The sequence below is a fragment of the Elephas maximus genome, chromosome 12 (assembly GCF_024166365.1).
Source record: "Elephas maximus indicus isolate mEleMax1 chromosome 12, mEleMax1 primary haplotype, whole genome shotgun sequence".
NCBI lineage: Eukaryota > Metazoa > Chordata > Mammalia > Proboscidea > Elephantidae > Elephas > Elephas maximus.
In genome coordinates this window covers 101,634,618-101,656,369 of record NC_064830.1, presented here as the reverse complement: position 1 = coordinate 101,656,369, position 21,752 = coordinate 101,634,618, and the positions used below count along the sequence as shown (strand labels likewise).

At 40.8% G+C, this 21,752-nt stretch overlaps 1 protein-coding gene across 2 annotated transcripts in view; it reads right to left on the bottom strand.

Moving 5' to 3' along the window:
• The window catches only part of LMTK2 (lemur tyrosine kinase 2), a 118,588-nt gene that overhangs the window by 43,335 nt on the left and 53,501 nt on the right, over positions 1 to 21,752 (bottom strand). For both annotated transcript variants that reach the window (XM_049904401.1, XM_049904402.1), the window contains exons 5-6: positions 18,624 to 18,742; positions 14,533 to 14,620 (exon numbers count right to left, since the gene is read on the bottom strand). In XM_049904401.1, the coding sequence (XP_049760358.1) occupies positions 14,533 to 14,620; positions 18,624 to 18,742 (207 nt within the window). The remainder of the gene's footprint in view (positions 1 to 14,532; positions 14,621 to 18,623; positions 18,743 to 21,752) is intronic.

Genomic DNA, 21,752 nt, shown 5'->3' with positions numbered 1-21,752 from the left:
CAGCTGGTGGGTTTAAACTGCCAACCTCTCTGTTGGCAGCAGAGCGCTTAGCCATTGTGCCACCAGGACTCCTTGCAATACACACTGTATGCATTGTGAGGTCTCAGGTACTCCTGTCTGACTTCCCAGCATTCCTTGTCTTTATTTCATGACTTTCATTGAGGATTGTATGTTTTCGTGGGTTAACAGTATATCTATTTTGGGGAATACAACTTCTGAGATAAAATCTGTATTCTACCAACCACATGATCAAACATTTATTGATGTAATTTCATGCCAAATTAAAGCTTTCTGTAATAAAAAACATGGTGCTAAGGGCCACATAAATCAGCCTGAGACCAGAAGAACCAGATGGTGCCCAGCTACAACCAATGACTACCCTGACAAGCAACACAACAGAGAATCCCTGAAGGAGCAAGAGAGCAGTGGGATACAGACCTCAAATTCTTGTAAAAAGACCAGACTTAATGGTCTGACTGAGACTGGAAGGACCCCAGAGGTCATGGTCCCCAGACCTTCTATTAGCCCAAGACTAGAACCACTCCCAAAGCCAACTCTTCAGACAGGGATTGGACTGGACTATAACACAGAAAATGATACTGGTGAGGAGTGAACTTCTTGGCTCAAGTAGCCACATAAGACTACGTGGGCAGCTCCTGTCTGGAGGGGAGATGAGAAGGCAGAGAGGGACAGAAGCTGGCTGAATGGTCATGGGAATACAGGGTAGAGAGAAGAGCTATCTCATTAGGGAGAGAGCAACTAAGAGTATATAGCAAGGTGTATATAAATTTTTGTATGAGAGACTGACTTGATTTGTAAACTTTCACTTAAAGCACAGTAAATAATAATACTACTACCACGGTGCTTTCTCCTTTTGTTCCCGCTGGAATGACAAGCTACTCCACGGGAAATAGGCATCTTTTTTTTTCCCCCTTTAAAAAATATATGCCTCTCCTCACTACCTCACCTTCCATTCAACATTTACCTGATAAAGGACTTGTAACCAAAATATACAAAGAACTCTTAAGACTCAAACTAAGAACACAAACAACCCAGTTACAAAGGTGGATAAAAGATATGAACAGACATCTCACCAAAGAAAACATATGAATGGCAAACGAGCATATGAAAAGCTGCCCAACATCACAGGCAATTAGAGAACTGCAAATTAAAACAACAAGATACTGCTACACACCTATTAGAATGGCTTAAGCCCCAAACACTGACAACAAGAAATGTGGGTGAGGAAGTAGAGCAATGGGAACGCTCATCCACTGCTGGTGGGAATGCAGAATGGTACAGCCACTTTGGAAGACAGGCTGGCAGTTTCTTACAAAGGTACACAATCCAACCATTGTGCACCTAGGTATTTATCCTAATGAAATGACAACATATGACCACGTGAAGACCTGCGTATGAATGTCTGCAGCAGCTTTATTCATAATTACCAAAAAAATTGGAAGCAATCAAAAAATTAGAAGCAACATACCAACTATGATACCGTATATCCATACATTCAGCAATTAAAAAAAAAAAAAAAAGAAATACATAAGTGGTAACTTTGGTGAAGGGTAAGACAGTACACAATACCGGGGAAGCCAGAACAGCTTGTCCGAGGCAAGGTCACGGAAGCTCCACAGACACATCCAAACTCCCTAAAAGATCAAATCGCTGGACTGACGGCTTTGGGGACTATGGTCTAGAGGAACATCTAGCTTAACCGGTGTAGCGTATTTTACAAAGAAAACGTTCTACATTCTACTTCGGTGAGTAGTGTCTGGGGTCTTAAAAGCTTGTCATCTGCCATCTAAGATACTCCACTGACCTTACCCCTTCGGGAACAGAAGAGAATAAAGAAAACCAAAGACAAAAGGGAACGATTAGTCCAAAGGACCACAAGCACTACAGCCTTCACCAGACTGAGTCTAGAACAACGAGATGGTACCCAGCTACCACCATCAACTGCTCTGGCAGGGATCACGACAGAGGATCCCGGACAGAGCTGGAGAAAAATGCAGAACAAAATTCTAACTCAAAAAACAAAAACAGACCAGATTTACTGGTCTAACAGAGACTGGAGAAACCCCGAGAGTATGGCCCCTGGATACCCTTTGAGCTCAGTAATGAAGTCACTCCTGAGGTTCACCTTTCATCCAAAGATTAGACAGGACCATAAAACAAACAGAGACTAAAGGGGCACGCCAGCCCAGGGGCAAGGACGAAAAGGCAGGAGGGGGCAGGAAAGATGGTAATAGGGAACCCAAGGTCAAGAAGGAGAGTGTTGACATGTACTGGGGTTGGCAACCAATGTTACAAAACAATATGTGTACTAATTGTTTAATTAGTTTATTCTGTAAACCTTCATCTAAAATACAATAAATTTTTTTTTGTCAATTAAAAAAAGTTATTAAGCCATGAAAAGACACAGAAGAACATTAAATACACCTTGCTAAGTAAAAGGAGCCGAGCTGAAAAGGCTACATACTATATGATTCCTACTACATAACATTCTGGAAAAGGCAAAACTATAGAGATAATAAAAAGATCAGTGGTTGCCAGGGGCCCAAGGGGTGGGGGGCAGGGCTGAATAGGTGGAACACAGGGCATTTTTGTTGTTGTTATTAGGTGCCATTGAGTCGTTTGCAGCTCATAGTGATCCTATGTACAACAGAATGAAACACCGCCTGGTCCCGCACTATGTCTGAGCCCACTGTTGCAGCCACTGTGTCGGTCCATCTCCTTCAGGGTCTTTCTCTTTTTTGCTGAACCTCTAATTACCAAGCATGATGTCCTTCTCCAGGGACTTGCCCCCCCTGATAAAATGTCCAAAGTAAGTGAGACGAAGTCTTGTCATCCTTGCTTCTAAGGAACATTCTGGGCATTTTTAGGGCAGTGAAACTATCCTGTATGATACTGTAATGGTATGGTAGACACATGGCATAATGCATTTGTCCAAGTACACAGGACTGTACAACACAATGAGTGAACCCCAATGTAAACTATGGACTTCAGTTAACAATAACGTATTGCTTCATCAATTGTTAACAAATTTACCACAGGAGTGCAAGATGTTAACAGGGGAAACTGTGTGGTGAGGAGAGGGAGTATATGGGAACTCTGTACCTCCTGTGCAATTTTTCATTAAACCTCAAAATGCTCTTAAAAAGCCTATGGGGGAATAAAAGCCCCTCCTTCACACCTGCCCCCTCCCCCTCCCCCCCATTCTAGGCTAGGCTCTATGGCATGAGAGTTATAGGAATAAAGATTTAGATGATAATTAAATTAACCCAGAACAATTCCAGCAATAAATAAATAAATAAACCAAAACTTCAGGTCTACAAGCTAATGAGATTTTTATGAGGTAGCTCATATGGAAACCAAATATGAAAACAAATAACTTAAGTATATTTACATTACCAATGAAATGGCAGCTCAAATTCATTTGCTTAACCTCTTTACAGCAATTTTCACCTAAGGAAAAAATTACTCTCACATCAAGTATGATTATGCTGTGTTGTTTCTGGCCAATTTTCAAAACAAACAACAGTAGCTGCTGTTGGGAAACAGTTGAGACCCGTCACAAATGAGGATATAGTTATCTAATTTATATTCATTAAAAGAAGTTTTTTTTTTTTTTTTACCACTCACTGTCCTTAAAAATACCTTCTCTCTGCAACATCCCACCCACCAAGCTTCGCTAGAAGATAAAATGTAATAAAGAGAAGGAGGGAGTTTATGTGAGAATGTTGAAGTTCATGTTTCTAGCTTGGCAAAAACTAAAAGGGCCCCCTCTACTGGAGAAGATAAGGTCAACACAACCTAGGCAAAAGCATCTTTGATTTGGAAATGAGGAATTAACAGCAAAGACTAGTAGGAGCCTAAGGGCTGTCTCTCCTGGATAAGGCTTTTGGTGGACTGAGCAGGACCCAGGGTTAGTTCTGTGTTCTAGAAAGGTCCTCAGAGCTCTCCTGAGGTTTATAATAATTATAAAGGTCTTAAGGGACTTCACAGCTTTCCAGGACCAAAAAAAACCCTCAAACGCATTGCCCTTGAGTTGATTTTGACTCATAGCAACCCTACAGAACAGAGTAGAACTGCCCCATAGGGTTTCCAAGGCTGTAAATCTTTACAGAAGCAGACTGCCACATCCTCCTTCCATGGAGCAGTTAGTGGGTTCAAACAGCCAACCTTCCAGTTAGCAGCCAAGTGGTTTAGCCACAGCACTGCCAGAGCTCCTTTTTATTAAGAAGTATTAAAAATTGATTCATTCTATTTAAAATAGACAAATCTCTATTTAGATAACTTTTAACAATTTTAGTAAGTAGACAGGGATTACTACTTTGGTCCATTATTTAAAGAAAAACCACCAAGAACATCAATATGTTCTGAATTAAAAAATAAAGTTTCCTTCTTCTAAGTTTTAAAAATTTTGCAGATCCTTTCCAAAGCCCCACAAAGGTGCCACAACAAAAATTTATGACACTAGATGGCAGCAAAGTGCTATAACAACTCAGGTAACAACAAGTAACTTGGAATGAGTTCTTTCTTCAATGAGTTATTCCAAGACCTTTAAGGGGTTACTCACAAGGACCCTCTTAAATTCCAACATAAATTCCAATGAAAGCTTTACCCAGCTTTTTGCAGGACACTGAGAGCAATGAATTAATTTTAAAGCAATGTAAAAAACACAGTAACAGGAAAATTAGTCATTTATGTCTAATAGGATTACTTTTTGAAAAATTTATGATTTTTTAGACACTGTAATGAAAGGTTAAAGAATAGCACATATAGACACATACCTACTACCCAACTGATGAAATCAAACACGCACATTATAGCTGAAGCCCCTGGACACCATGACTCAATCATACCTCCTTTCAACTAGAGGTTGTGTCTTACCAGAAGCTCTCTTCTAACTGGGTCTACTTTATCTTACTGCCACTCAAGCTACCCACCTATCTGTATGTGTACCTTATACATGGTCTTCTCTTTCGCTAAATCATGGACTGTTCATGTTCACCCTTGTACCTTTCTAAACTCAGTCTCTTCAAGATTCCATCTCTTCTCTCTGCTCTAATGCTCAAATACCTCTCAGGTAAATCGAAAAAAAATCAAACAGGCCTTCCTCCGACTCCATGCTCTTCTCCGGCTCTATTCCATGTCTGCTTCTCCTCATGGCAAAACTCAAAAGCACAGTCTGTTCTGGCTGGCTCCACTTCCTGGTTCTCTCCCGAGCCCCTGCAGACAGCTTCCACCCACCCCTCGACTACAACTCTCCCTGTAGGACTATCCACGGCTGCCTTTCTGCCAAACCTGAAGGTCACTGCAAAGCTATGGTCCGTTCCTTCCTTGTTCAGACATGCTTCTCCCCTGGCTTTGGGGACACCAGATCTCAGGCCTTGTCTTCGCTCACTGGCCACTCCTCTTCAGTCTGCTGACCTTCCTCCTTATACTGGTCTGAGCATGGACCTGCCCTGGACTCAGACCAAGACCTTAGCACTGTGGTCGCTCACTTCCCAGGGAGCTTTATCCACTCCACGACTTTAAAAAACCCCTCTCAGATACATGTCTTTGGCCCAAACCCCTCCATCTCCAGAGCTCTAGACTCATCTGTCCAGCTACGAACTGGACATCTGTCCCTGCGTGGCTGAGAGGCATCTCAAGCCTAATATATTTGACATAAATCTCTGCCAATCTGCTCCAAGTAAGTAAACGGCATCGACGTTTTCCCACACTATCCATCAGTCCAAAAACGAAGAAGTCATTTTTTTCTGGTAAAAGTACACGCAGCCAATGATATACCATTTCAACGTGTATAATCAGTGACACTGGTTACATTCTGAGTTGTGCTACAATTCTTGCTATCCTTTTCCAAATTATTCTACCACTGTATCTTAAACTTACCGCCCCCTAAGCGTCCCATCCAACTTTTCAAGGTGCCATTGTCAATTTGATCACACATACATAGTTCTTTAAAAGATCACGATAGTCAAGGCAGATATATTTTACTAATTAAGATAAGCTTTTTTTTGGTTCAAAGAATGCCTCAAGGGATAGTTCTGGTTTAAGGTTTAAAGCTTAAAGATTACCTCAGGGCAATAGTTTTGGAGGTTTATCTAGCCTTAATGGCTCCAGAAAGTCTGAATTTCACTGAAAACTTGAAAATCGGTTCTGCACTTTTCCCCCTTCTGCTCAGGATTCTTCTACAGAATCACTGATCAAAACTCTCAGTAACGGTAGCCGGACACCATTCAATTCTTCTGATCTCACGGCAAAAGGGGCAACCATACATGCATTCAATGTCCTCCTCTGATTCCTGACTCACCTAAAGTCATTCTTGAGGTCTCTCCGTCTCTCCACTCCCACGCCCAACCCCTCACTGAGTCCTGGATCTGTCTGCAAACTGCCTTCAGACCCAGACTACCTTCCCTGACTCGACTGTTGTCATCTTCATCCGAGCTGGCAGCCCAGCCTGTGTGCACAACAGCGCACCCTCTAAGTGGTCTCCCTGCTCCCACCCTGAGCAAAGGGAGTCTTTCAGAACACAAATTAAATCATGATACACCTCTGTTTAACATCTGGTTCCTAGCTGACAAATTATTGTTTACTTGTCTGTCTCTCCCAAAAGAAAGTAAGCTACACAGGGCTGGGACTCCGTCTAGTTCTCTACTCTGTTCCCAGAACCTGGAACAGTGCTGGGCATATGCACTGAATTTAACAAACATTTGCTAATGCGTTTCCCCTTTTTTTCTTAAACACATTAACAGAAAAACTTATCAAGAAGTTCTAAATGATGTGCCCAAAATTAAAGTTTGGCCAATCATTTTTCCCAAAGCAGTCCCATCATATAAGTTCAACTCAACAATCTAATAATAATGAATTTAGGAGTAAATCTGTAATTTCAAATTTTTCACTGGGCTTTAAATGTATTTTATTGCTTTAGTACTCGACATATTAAAGTTATCCAGAGACTGTTAATTCAGAAAAGTAACATTAGACTTTTTAAGTAAGATAATCTGATTCATGTTTATATCCCCAGTATCTAGAAGAGTGCCTGGTGCACAGGGCTTACTTAATGAACACACAAAAAAGAGATGCTTATCAATTAATGGCTCTGTGAAAGAAAGGCCTGGTGATCTGCTTCTGTAAAGCTTACAGCCAAGAAAACCCTGCGAACAGTTTTGCTCTGTAACGCAAGGGGTCACCATGAGTCGAAATCGACTCGACGGCAATGCATTTGTTTTTTTCTTTTTTAATTAGGCATTTTCAGAACAAAGGGCCAGTCAGAGGTTTCCCACTGGCGGAAAGAATATAGAAAGCATTAAATCGCCTGGTATAAAAGTACACAGAATAACGTCAAGCCACTGCTTAAGATACTCACTTTGCCAACAGTAATGATGTGAAGTAGGCAACTAAGCAAACAAACAAAGGAGACCAGAAAACATGGTCCTGAAGTCGGACAGACCCTGCTTCTATTCTTCACGTTCCTTAATCTCTCTCAGCATTAGTTTTCTGGTCTGTAAAATGCAGCTACCACCACCTACCTCACGCGTTCGTCAAGAATGAAATCACAAATATCGAATGCCCAGCACAAGGCTGGACACAGTGAGGTTAGCTCCCTGCCCTCCTTACTCCCCTGCATGGTCAGCAGCTGAAGTTCCTTCTAGCTCCAAGAGCCTGTGAGTCTAGGCTTCCTTTGATTTTCCCCATCCCAGTCATCTATCTTCTCGAGAGGCCCTTTGAAATCTTCTGTTCAGTTCTTTTACTTCATCAACTCTTCCTTTTGCTTTAGCTGCTCGACATTCAAGAGCAAGTTTCAGAGTCTCCTTTGACATCCATCCTGGTTTTTTCTTTCTTTCCTGTCTTTTCAGTGACCTCTTGCTTTCTTCATGGATGATGTCCTTGATGTCATTCCACAACTCGTCTGGTCTTTGGTCATTAGTGTTCAATGCATCAAATTTGTTCTTCAGATGGTCTCTAAATTCAGGTAGGATATACTCAAGGTTGTATTTTGGCTCTCATGGACTTGCTCTGATTTTCTTCAGTTTCAGCTTGAACTTGCATATGAGCAATTGATGGTCTGTTCCACAGTCAGCCCCTGGCCATGTTCTGACTGATGATATTGAGCTTTTCCATCGTCTCTTTCCACAGATGTAGTCAATTTGATTTCTGTGTGTTCCATCTGGTGAGGTCCATGTGTACAGCCGCTGTTTATGTTGGTGAAAGAAGGTATTTGCAACGAAGATGTCAATGGTCTTGCAAAATTCTATCATTCGATCTCTGGCATTGTTTCTATCACCAAGGCCATATTTTCCAGCTACTGATCCTTCTTCTTTGTTTCCAACTTTCACATTCCAATCACCAGTAATTACCAATGCATCTTGATTGCATCTTCGATCAATTTCAGACTGCAGCTGCTGATAAAAATCTTCTATTTCTTCATCTTTGGCCCTAGTGGTTGGTGCATAAATTTGAATAATAATCCTATTAACTGGTCTTCCTTGTAGGCGAATGGACATTATCTTATCACTGACAGCGTTGTACTTCAGGATAGATTTTGAAATGTTCTTTTTGATGATGAATGCAACACCATTCCTCTTCAAGTTGTCATTCCCAGCATAGTAGACTATATGATTGTCCGATTCAAAATGGCCAACACCAGTCCATTTCAGCTCACTAATGCCTAGGATATCGATGTTTACCTGTTCCATTTCATTTTTGACGATTTCCAATTTTCCTAGATTCATACTTTGTACATTCTAGGTTCCGATTATTAATGGATGCTTGCAGCTATTTCTTCTCATTTTGAGTCGTAAAATGAAGAAGTAAAAGAACTGAACAGAAGATTTCAAAGGGCTTCTCGAGAAGACAGAGTAAAGTATTATAATGACATGTGTAAAGAGCTGGAGATGGAAAACCAAAAGGGAAGAACACGCTTGGCGTTTTTCAAGCTGAAAGAACTGAGGAAAAAATTCAAGCCTCGAGTTGCAATAGTGAAGGATTCCACGGGGAAAATATTAAACGATGCAGGAAGCATCAAAAGAAGATGGAAGGAATACACAGAGTCATTATACCAAAAAGAATTAGTTGATATTCAACCATTTCAAGAGGTGGCATATGATCAGGAACCGATGGTACTGAAGGAAGAAGTCCAAGCTGCTCTGAAGGCATTGGCAAAAAACAAGGTTCCAGGAATTGACAGAGTATCAATTGAGATGTTTCAACAAACAGATGCAGCACTGGAGGTGCTCACTTGTCTATGCCAAGAAATATGGAAGACAGCTTCCTGGCCAATTGACTGGAAGAGATCCATATTTATGCCTATTCCCAAGTAAGGTAATCCAACCAAATGTGGAAATTATAGAACAATATCATTAATATCACACACAAGCAAAATTTTGCTGAAGATCGTTCAAAAGCAGCTGCAGCAGTATATCAACAGGGAACTGCCAGAAATTCAGGCCGGTTTCAGAAGAAGATGTGGAACCAGGGATATCATCGCTGATGTCAGAAGGATCCTGGCTGAAAGCAGAGAATACCAGAAAGATGGTCACCTGTGTTTTATTGACTATGCAAAGGCATTCGACTGTGTGGATCATAACAAACTGGATAACACTGAGAAGAATGGGAATTCCAGAACACTTAATTGTGCTCACGAGGAACCTTTACATAGACCAAGAGGCAGTTGTTCAGACAGAACAAGGGGATACTGATTGGTTTAAAGTCAGGAAAGGTGTGGGTCAGGGTTGTATTCTTTCACCATACCTATTTAATCTGTATGCTGAACAAATAATACGAGAAGCTGGACTATATGAAGAAGAATGGGGCGTCAGGATTGGAGGAAGACTGATTAACAACCTGCGTTATGCAGGTGACACAACCTTGCTTGCTGAAAGTGAAGAGGACCTGAAGCACTTACTAATGAAGATTAAAGACCACAGCCTTCAGTATGGACTGCACCTCAACATAAAGAAAACAAAAATCCTCACAACTGGACCAAAGAGCAACATCATGATAAACGGAGAAAAGATTGAAGTTGTCGAGGATTTCATTTTACTTGGATCCACAATCAACAGCCATGGAAGCAGGAGTAAAGAAATCAAAAGACGTGTTGCACTGGGCAAATCTGCTGCAAAGGACCTCTTCAAGAGCAAAGATGTCACCCTGAAGACTAAGGTGCGCCTGACCCAAGCCATGGTATTTTCAATCACATCATACGCATGTGAAAGTTGGAAAATGAATAAGGAAGACCGAAGAAGAGTTGATGCTTTTAAATTGTGATGTTGACGAAGAATATTGAATATACCATGGACTGCCACAAGAATGAACAAATCTGTCCTGGAAGAAGTGCGACCAGAATGCTCCTTAGAGGCAAGGATGGCGAAACTGCGTCTTACATACTTTGGACATGTTGTCAGGAGGGATCAGTCCCTGGAGAAGGACACCATGCTTGGCAGAGTACAGGGTCAACGGAAAACAGGAAGACCCTCAACGAGGTGGATTGACATGGTGGCTGCAACAATGAGCTCAAGTGTAACAACGATTGTAAGGATGGCGCAGGACTGGGCAGCGTTTCGTTCTGTTGTGCATAGGGTCGCTATGAGTTGGAACCAACTCGATGGCACCTAACAACAACAATGACAAGCCATCTATCTATCCTTCAAGCGAGACTGAGGAATACATATCCAGGAGTGTCAATCTTGGAGTAGACATCAAGGAGATGTCTCCCTCATTCCCATTTGGCCACTACTCATTGTTTTCAGGAGTTCACTTGCCATTGTCTTGGCTGAGTATACCCATTGCCATCGAGTCAATTTTGACTCATAGAGATCCTATAAGACAGAGCAGAACTGTCCCACAGGGTTTCTGAGGAGTGGACTGGTGGATTCGAACTGCCTACCTTTTGGTTAGGCAGCCAAGCACATAATCACCGTGCCACCAAGTTCCTTATATGCAAGAAGGCTCTCCTGTAAAAAAAATACTATCATCCCTGCTTTGGAGTCAGGTGATGGGAGTGGAGAAAACTGTAGACTCTTAAGATGAAGACCGAGTGGAGGACTTACTGTCATAGTTTAAACTACATTCTCTCCATCTCCTCAGCTTGCAGTCTGGCCTCCAGAGCAGTTTGTCTCCCTCCCTACCTTTCACCTGTCCAGTCTGCCTTTCCCAACAGGAGCTGACCAGCTCCTTCTAAGCCTCCATGTTCCCCCCCAGCTGCATCCTCGGCCATTCCCCACACATGCAAATACTCTCATGCCATTCCCGCTATCCTTTTCTGCCTGGAGAACGTCTATTCATTCAGTCTTCAACACTGAGCTCAAACGCCATTTCCCTTGTGAAGGCTTCCCCAATTATTCCAGTTAGAATTTCTATACTCCTATACACGTTACTCAAATCTTTGAAATTATGATCAATTAATTTAAATAATCAAACATTAATGAAAATAACTACCATTTGCTAAACACTTATATGTGCTCAGTAACTTACATTCAACATCTACCTTATTTAATGGTCAGGATACCCCTAAAGGCTAGAGAGTATTATCCCTATTTCACAGACATTGACACTGAGGCTTGAAGAGTTTAAGTCATTTTCCAAGGTGATAAATGAGTTAGTGCAGGACAGCCTGGTTCTAAAGGCAGGTAAAGCAGAGCTCGGGCTTCTTTATCTCTGAATTCCCTAGAGCCCTGAGCACAGTTCTCTGCACTTGATAGATGCTCGGTAAATTTCTGTTGAATGAGTGAGGCTAAACCAAACAATGATATTGCTCTGATATTCATGTAGGACATAGCGTACCACCTATGGCAACAAGTTATATACAACACCCTGCATTAACCCGTCAACTCATCCCATATACACTGTCACTGTCAGCATTACAGATTGATGGCCCCAGTCCAGCTACCAAACTCACTCAAAACAGTATTCACGTACTTTCATAAAGCTTCCAAGATTGAGTGCTTTTTGAAAACAAGCTGGTAATTCCATCTTAAAAAGAAGTGTGTAAATAAGTGCACGAATATTCTCTCTACTTAAAAGATGTTATTGTCGAGCATGCTCACTCACCCTCTGCATGGTAACAACTGAAAAGGCCAACATTCATTCAATAGCATCTGACCTACTAGGAACGTGTGAAGATAGTCAATTCTTTACTAAAGCACAATAAAATGTTAAAAAAAAAAAAAAGAGCTCTACACTCAAGAAGAAATAATCCCAATTTTTCAGTCTCTCTGAGATAGCGAAGAGGGGTCCCAAACTTTTTATGAGGTCAGCATTAACACTGATTACAAACCAGGGCATCAATCTCCTCTGGGCCTCTAAGCCTACTGGAACAAGGCTCGGTGAGCAGAATCATGAGGCCATTTAGCTTCTACTTATGCAGACGTTGTTCTACCCACAGTTTGCCTCATAATGGCCCACACAGCCTTAGCTGTTTCTTTTGCTGATGGGAACAGTTAAGCCATGATGCTCACAAAGGGCACCTCCATCTCCATGCAAACTGTAGTGCTGTAGAGTGACAGCTGTCCACAAGGGGTTTATATAGTGGAACACATTTAGGTCTATCAGCGCCAAAAGACTTTAAGTGTCTTGCAAAGTCCGCATGGAAAAAGGGAAAAGTCTGTTTTGTCACACTGGTTATTACTACTAAAATGATAGTCTATTGCAAAATCAGCATAAAATTGGGGGGAGGGATCTAGGTAGATGGTAGACCCTTTCAGTAAGTTTCTCTAAAGAGTTTCTCTGTACAAACTATACAGTTTCACTCTGTGATCTACTTGGATTAATCAATGAGCATGGGCAGAAGAAGTTAAAAAGCTAACCAGTTTGGAGAGCTGACTGATGGTAAATGATGGATGTTAGGTTAATCAGTCAGTCAGGACTCTGCTCAAATGTCACCTTATCAGAGATGATTCCCAATCTCCTCATCCAAAAAGGGTGTTAACCCATCACTTTACAACTCACCTGTCCATAGTACCTGCCTGACAGACCATGCACTTGCTTAGTGTTTGTTTCTCCTCACAAGCATGTGGACCTCAGGAGGATAAAGAGAGAGCTTCAGTCACTGCTACGTTCCCAGCACCTACACCACTCTCTGGCACACCGTAGGGATGAGACAAACATTCAAATTTATTGAGTCAGTCACTCTCTACCTTATCATCAAATGGCCCCCTGTGTGTCTTGGCCATTGCTCTTTTCCCTCGGCCACAAGAACAACAGGTCTCAAATGTGGGCTGCTCTTTTCAGCTTGATCCTAGAGTGAAGCTGACGTGTAGTCTGGAATCGAGACAGTGCTGACCCACAGCCAACATGTGAGATGAGTGAGAACTAAGCCTCTGATGCTATTAGCCACTGAGATTTGGGGTGTTACTGTGGCATAATCCAACGAAAGCTATCTCATACATCAAGCTTATCAATTTTTCTTTGAAATTCACCACCCCTACCAATGAGGATAAGGAGCCCTGATGATGCAAACGGTTAAGCACTGGGCTGCTAACTGAAAGGCTGCAAGTTTGAACACACCCAGCAGCTCTGTGGGAGAAAGAGCTGGCAATCTGCTTCCATAAAGATTACAGCCAAGAAAGCCTTATGAAGTAGTTCCGCTCTGTCACATGGGGTCGCTATGAGTTGGAATTGACTCAACGGCACCTAACAGCAACAACGGTTGTAGTTAAGACCTTAAGCTCTGAAAAGGGGCAAACCTAACCAAGCTCTGGCTGGGCCGTATACTTTGGTCCACAACATTTTCTTAATCTCTCTGAGCCTTATTTTAATCATATGTAAAACATGGATAAATACTACTTCTAATTCAGGGGTTTGTCATGACTAAATGTGGTAATACATGTAAATGGTTCAGTGCAGGGACCGGAGTACAATAAGACACTATGTAGGTGTCAGCTAACATATTATGAATTAATGTGTCACATAGTTCTTCAAATGGGTGGCAGAAGTGAAAGCAGTCCCTTATCCAGCATTACCGTCTGTCAGAAGCACTTGGGTCCCACCTACCACCACTGAGAGATCTGACTGGGGGACAACAGATGATCCCAGTTAGAACGGAAGAAAAATGCACAACAAAATTCAAATTCTTTTAAAAAGGCCAGACTAACTAGGCTGCCTGAAACCAGAGGACTCCCTGAGACGCTCTTTAAACCTTGAACCAAAACTATCCCTGAGATCACCTTTTAGCAGAAAAGCAGTGACATACAAAAAAAGATATTACCCATTAGGATCAGTGCTCTACTAAAAAAACATCGGTATGAGCTCAAAAGGTCAACATTTAATCCAAAGCAAAGATGAGAAGATAAGGTGGCAGGGTAACTAGAGTACTGGAAATGAAACAACCACAACATAAAGAGAATGTTGACACAATGTGAGAACTGTAATCTCATCGAACAATTTGTATGGAAATTGTCAAATGGGAACCTAACCTGCTGTACAAATTTTCACCAAAAACACAATGAAGTATTATTAAAAAAACAAAACTTGAGCATTACCTTTCAAAGATCTGAACTTGAATTCCTACTAAAAACTCACCAAGTCACAAAACTCAAACACCAGAAGATAGGGAATTGCTTCTACACATTGTCCAACACACTGAAGAATATTTGGATGCTGAAGAATACTGGAAAAATAAAAGTTATGGTATTATGCATTAGGAAGCACGCTAGTAAAACTGTTTCAACAGTAACCCGAATTTTAATACTCATAATGAATTAAAGGTAACAAACTAAAAAGGTCACACTACAAATATACTCAACAGATGCATAAACCAAAAAAAAAAAACCAAACCCGTTGCCGTCGAGTCAATTCTGACTTATAATAACCCTACAGGACAGAGGAGAACTGCCCCATAGAGTTTACAAGGAGTGCCTGGATTCAAACTGCTGACCTTTTGGTTAGCAGCTGTAGCTCTTAACCACTACGCCAAGAGATGTGCAGTATTCAAATATTCAATAACTATTAAAATTTATTGAATCAATCAAACCCTACCTTATCATGTGAGTTCCACTGAGATTAAAATCACTGCCATCAAGTTGTTGTATTCCCTTATTATCCTTTTGATCCCTGTTCCCTTCCTGATACTAATAATCTGGTGTTCTCTTTTATTTGTTGTCAATTTTGCTACAGATTTGTCAATTTTATTGACCTTCTCAAAGAACCGGGTTTCTGCTTCATTGATTTTACCCATTGGTTTTGTTTTCAATTTTATTGATTTCTGCTCTTATCTTCAGTATTTCCTTCCATCTGCTTACTCTGGGCCTATTTTGCTCTTTTTTGTTTTCCTAATTTCTTAAATTGTGAATTTACTGATTTCAGGCTCTTCCTCTTTTCTCATGTAAGCTATAAATTTAGTGTTATAAATTTACCTGTCCTCACTGCTTTAGCTGCATCTCACAAATTTTATTATGCTGTATTTTTGCTTGCATTCAGTCGAATATACACGGTTTACGCATCGCTGTCGAGTCAATTCCGACTCACAGTGACCCTATAGGACAGAGTAGAACTGCCCCAAACTGTTTCCAAGGAGCAGCTGGTGGATTCAAACTGTCGACTTTTGGTTAGCAGCGAAGCTCTTAGCCACTGTGCCACAAGGGCTCCTTGATTTAACTTCCCTTGAGATTTCCTCTTCAAGTCATAGATTACTGAGAAATAGACTGTTTAGTTTCTAAATATTTGGAGATTTTTCTGTTATCTGTCCATTATTAATTTTTAATTTGACTGCACTGTGGTCAAAGAAAAATACTATTAATAGTTTCAATTCTTTAAATTTATGGAGGTTTGTTTTACAGCACAGGATATGGTCTATCTTGGTATGTATTACATGGTGCCCCAGTGGCACAGTGGTTAAGAGCTTGGTTGCTAACCTAAAGGTCAGCAGTTCGAATCCACCAGCCACTCCTTGGAAACCCTGTGGGGGGCAGTTCTACTCTGTCCTATGTGGTCACTATGAGTCGAAATTTACTCAACGGCAACGGGTTTGGTTTGGTTTTGGTAGATGTTACATGGATGCTTGAAAAAAACGTGTATTCTCCTGATGTTGGGTGGAGTGTTCTATAAATGCTGATTAGATCCCTCCAGTTGACAGTATTGTTGAATTCTATATCCTTGATGCCTTTCTGTCAAATGTTGATAAATGAGTATTAAAGTCCCTAAATGTAGGCTTTTTTATTTTTCTTTTCAGTTCTATCCCCTTTAGTCTCATGTTTTAAAGCTCTGTTGTTTCCTGAATACAGTTAGTAGTTCTTTTTAGTGGCTTGACCCTTTTATCATTATGTAATGTTCCTCTCTCTCCCTGGTAATTTTCGTTACTCTGAAGTCTACTTGATCTGATTTTAATACAGCATTCCTGCTTTATTTGGTTTAACGTTTGAGTGGAACATCTTTTTCCATCATTTTACTTTCAAAATACCTATACTGTTATATTTGAAGTGAGTTTCTTGTAGTCAGCATATGGTTGGCTCCATTATTTTAATCCACTCTGCATATCTCTGTTTTAATTAGTATATTTAACCATTTACATTTAATAAATTACTAACAAGCTACAGGCTTAAGTCTGTCATTCTGTTTTTTGTTTTCTGGTCATTCCCTCCATTCTTTATCTCTGTTTTCAGCTTCCTGCCTTTCTGTGGGTTGCCCAAACATTTTAGGAATTCCATTTTGGTTTACCTACAATGTTCTTGAGTGGATCTCTCTGTAGAAACCTTTTAATGGTTGCTCCAGGTATTACATTATATATACATAACCTATTATGGTCTACTGATGTCAACATTTTACCAGTTAAAGTGAAATGCAGAAAACTTACATCCCTTTAAATTTCTTTACCTTCCGTCACTGGTGACATAACTGTCTTAAATATTTCCTCTGCATCCTTTAAGAACCACATTAGACAATGTTATGACGTTTGTGTCAACTATCAAACATAATTTAGAAAACTCAAGAGAAGCCTATTTACCAATATTTTTGTTCTTTCCATTATCTTTCTTCCTTCCTAACTTTCCAAGATCCCTTCTTTTATGATTTCCTTTCTGTTTGGAGAACTTCCTTTAGCCATTCTTTCAAGGTAGGCCTGTTGGTTACAAGTTCTCTTAGTTTTCTTTCATCTGAGAATGTCTTCACTTCCCTTTCATTCCTGAAAGATATTTTCAACAGATACAGGATTCTAGATTCACAGTTCTTTATTTTCAGCACTTGAAAAGTGTGCCACTTCCTTCTGGCCTCCATGGTTTCTGATGAGAATTCTGCTGCCATTCAAATTATTTTTCCCCTGTGGGTAAGGTGTCATTTCTTTCTCACTGCTTTCAAGATTTTTTGTCTTTAGTTTTCAGAAGTTTGACTATGATGTGTCTTGGCATGGATTTGTTTTGGTTTATCCTGTTTGAGATTCACTCACCTTCTTAAATCTGTAACTTTATATCGTTTCCAAATCTGGAAAAATTTTGAGCAATTATTTCTTTAAATGCTTTTTCAGCCCCATCTTCTGTCTACTCTCATTCTGGGACTCTGATCTCATGAATGTTACATCTTTTGTTGAAGTCTCCCATGTCCTTGAGGCCCTACATGTACACACACACACACACACACACAGTCTATTTTTCTGTTGTTCAAATGTAATTTCTACTGTTTTATCATCAAATTCACATATTCTTCCTCTGTCCTCTCCATTCTGCCATTGAGCACATCCATTGATTTTATTTTGGTTATTCCATTTTTCACTTGCAAAATCTTTAAGTCTTCTTTACTGAGACTTTCTGTTTCTTAGCAGAAACTCTTTTTTCATGTTTCAGGTATGTTTGTAATTGCTTACTGAAGCTTTTTTTTTTTTTTACTCTACTTTAGATGAAGGTTTATAGAGCAAACTAGTTAGTACACACATTGTTCTATGACATTGGTTAATAATTCCATGACATGTCAACACTCTCCCTTCTCAACCCTGGGTTCCCTATTACCAGCTTTCCTCTTCCCTTCTGCCTTCCAGTCCCTGCCCCAGGGCTGGTGAGCCCCTTTAGTCTTGTTTTGTTCCATGGGCCTGTACAATCTTTGGCGGAAGGGTGAACCTCAGGAATGACCTCATTACTGAGCTGAAAGGGTGTCCAGGGCCCACACTCTCAGGGTTTCTCCAGTCTCTGTCAGGCCAGCAAGTCTGGTCTTTCTGAGTTAGAATTTTGTTCTACATTATTCTCCAGCTCTGTCTGGGACCCTCTATTGTGATCCCTGCCAGAGCAGTCAGTGGTAGTAGCCGGGCATCATCTAATTGTACTGGACTCAGTCCGGTGGAGGCTATGGTAGATGTGGTCCTTTAGTCCTTTGAACCAATCTTTCCCTTGTGTGAAGCATTTTTACGAGGCTGCTTTAAAATCCTTGTCAGATAATTCTAGCATCTGTCATCGATGTTGGCATCTGTTGACTGTCTTCTTCATTCCAGCTGAGTTCTTCTGGTTCTTGGTTCTTGGTATGACGAGTGATATTCTATTGAAACCTGGACATTTTGGGTATTATGTTACAAGATTTTGGTTCTTACTTAAATCATGTATTTTGCAGGGGGACATCCCCAAGTAGTTTTAAACACTTAATTTTCAACAGACCCCAGACCGTGTTTATAGAACATATGTGAAGGTTTTACTTACTAGTAAGGTTCTCCATTTTTCAAAAAAGTATCTTGTTCCTTTGGGTTTGCACTTGCTTTTAACTCCTTCACTATTACTCTTGCTACACTAGTGCCTGTGTAAATCTCTCCAAGGAGCACCTAAAACCAAAGAACAGTTGTTCAAGTCACTTCCGTCAAAATTGTAAAGAAGCATTTATTTCTTATCTGGAAATGAGAGACAGGAAAACAAATTAAATAGCAAGCAGAGGGCCCGCTATTATTTTACATACTTCCTCACGAAAAGCTTGGAAAACTCAAGTATTTTTCCTCAGAAAAGGTGCCCTTTTAAACTATTCATCAAACATTTACGACATTCATAGTTATAAATATTTCTTTCCTATTTATTTAAAAATGTATTATGCTTTCACGGAAATTAACGCCAACATTACAGAAGACCAACTTACAAACTCAGCCCAGATGTAACTCAAATGTTTCTCAGAGACACTTCAACTGAGTTTTGTAATTTAGTCTCCTTCTCATGAGAAAGTAAACTGACAAACAGCCAATGCATTTTACCATTGCATTGTAACTCTGAAGAATCATAGCATTCCAAAGATACCAGGCTTTATCTTGAACCAAAACTTCAGTCAAAACACACAAAAAAGTATTCTTCTACTGAAATTAACCAAACAAACAGAGAATGAGCTGCCTCATGTAAGAACAAGCTAAAAGGGAAACATCAAATGTAACACAGAAGGGTGCAAAGGCATTTCAAAATACAGCATTTAGGATGAAAATGATGAAGTAAACGTTTTTATTGAAAGATTGATCAAAGCTTAAAAAATTCCTTTTAAAATAGTTTTTGCATAAATATTTTCACAAAATAACTAGATTAACATTAACGCCCTGGAATAGATAGTAAAAACTTGAACCCAACTCAATTAGGAATATAATGGCAATAAAATGAACAGACAGCATGAAGAAAAACTAAGTCATATTATTTGTTTCAAATCATCAGCTTGTGCATGTGTAACAAGCATTAACAATCATAAGATACCAGTTTCGAAAAGGGGGATGAATAATAGTAGGCTATTCAATAATCTGGCTTGTTCTCTCTCTCCACTACCACTGTTATCATTCTTGGTGTTCAATACCCACATGGACAATTCATTCAACCCCTTGACCTCTCAGTTCTTTAACCTCACTTTCAATAATTTTTCTGCAACTTCATCTCAGCAATGATGCTCAGGGGCCTAGACCTAACTTACCATCGTTACCGCTGTGTGCCACTGAGTCGATTTCAACTCATAGAGACTCTACGGGACAGAGCAGAACTTCCCCATAGGGTTTCCTGGGCTGTAATCTTTATGGGAGCAGATCGCCAGGTCTTTTCTCTCTGTGGAGCCGCTGGTGGGTTCAAACCACCAACCTTTCAGTTAGGAGCCAAGCGCTTAACCACTGCACCACCAGGACTCTTAACTTTTCATTACCAAATAATTATATTATGTCTAACATTTTTATTTTAACCTCTTCTCCTCTATCAGTCCCTTTATCTCTAGCTCATCTACTTCAACATTCCAATCTGACAAGTGCCCAACTTGGCCCTCCAAATCCGTTGGTGATGCCACTTTTCCACTGGAGTCCTCACTCCCCTCCCTAGCTGACACAGACTCCACACTCATTCACTGTCAACGCTCCCTTATGCCTCTCTTGAGGAATTGGCTTAGTCAAACCCTAGTGCTGGTGAAGTCCAACTGCCTCCCAGTAACACACCACCACAGAGACAAACACACAACCACAATGACTGGTCTCGGCATTGCCTACCAATCCTCCCGCATCTCCCTGGTCAATGTACTTTCCCAGAGGACTCTTTCACACCTTCTCCTCCTGTTCAAAACTTTCAACACAGCTTTCTCCTCCTTACTTTCAAGTAAGGATTTTGCCTCCTATTCACTGAAAAACTAATCACAAGTGAATGTTCTCATCTTAATGCCACCAAATCCACCTGAACCTGTAATTATACACGCTACTCTTGCTTCCATTTCAAGAGAGAAATTGTCTCTGCTCCTGAGCTCAAGTCCCACGACAGTGCCATAGATCCCTGTGCTCTTGCTCACTCTAGGGCTTTGCTCCTACCATTACTCTGGCTCTCACTCCTGCATTTCTAATGTCTCCCCCTCTACAAAAAACATGCTGAGAGAGCTTCCCATCTTATAAAAAACCAAAGCAAATCAAAAAACCTTCCCTTTACCCTACAAATGTTCCCGAACAGCTACTATTCCATCTCTCTGCTCCCTTTCAGAACAAAACACCTTAAAAGAATTCTCTCAATTTACTGCTTCCTTCCTCTCCTCAACCTGTTCCATGTAAGGGTATATCATCACCATTTCACCAAAACAGCTTCTTTCATGTACCCAAGGATTGACTTCACATTGCTGAACCCAAATTTTCCTAGTCTTCATCTTATTCAATTTATATGTGGTATTTAATACAATTAATCTTCTTGGAGTGCCTTCTTCACCTGATGTTGAGAACACTCACTTCCCCTGGGTCTCCTCCTTCTCACCGGTCCTTCTTTACTGCCCTGGCCCCCAGTGCGGCAGTGCCTCAGGGCTCAGTGCTTGTGTCGTCCCCTCTTCTCTACTTTCAAATTCTGGGTGAGTTCATCCACTCCCACAGCTTTAAATACCATTCATTCCTTAAGTTCTCCCACATTTACATTTCCAGCCTGGAACCCCTCTCTTGAACTCTAATGGATTTTCACACCCAGCTGTCTACTTGCTAGCCCCACTCAGAGGTTAAATAACCACTCAAACCTAACATATCCAAAAGTGAACTCTGATTTCCTCCCTCAAGCCTGCTCTCCCTGTAGTCTTTCCCATTTCAGCTGACAGCAACCCCATCCTTCCAGCTCACCAGGCCAAAGACAGAGTCATCCTTGGCTCCTCTCTTTCTCCAAACTTCATATCTAATCCATCCTAAGGCCCACATGCTCTTATTTGAAAATCTATTTTGGGTCCCATCGCTTCTCGCCAGGTCCATGCTATCATCTAGATTCATCATCTCTCCCTGGATGATCACAGTAGCCTATTTACTGTGCTGAATAATGTCCCCCCAAAATTCATGTCCACTCGGAACCTATGCATGAGGCCTTTACAGATGTAAGCAA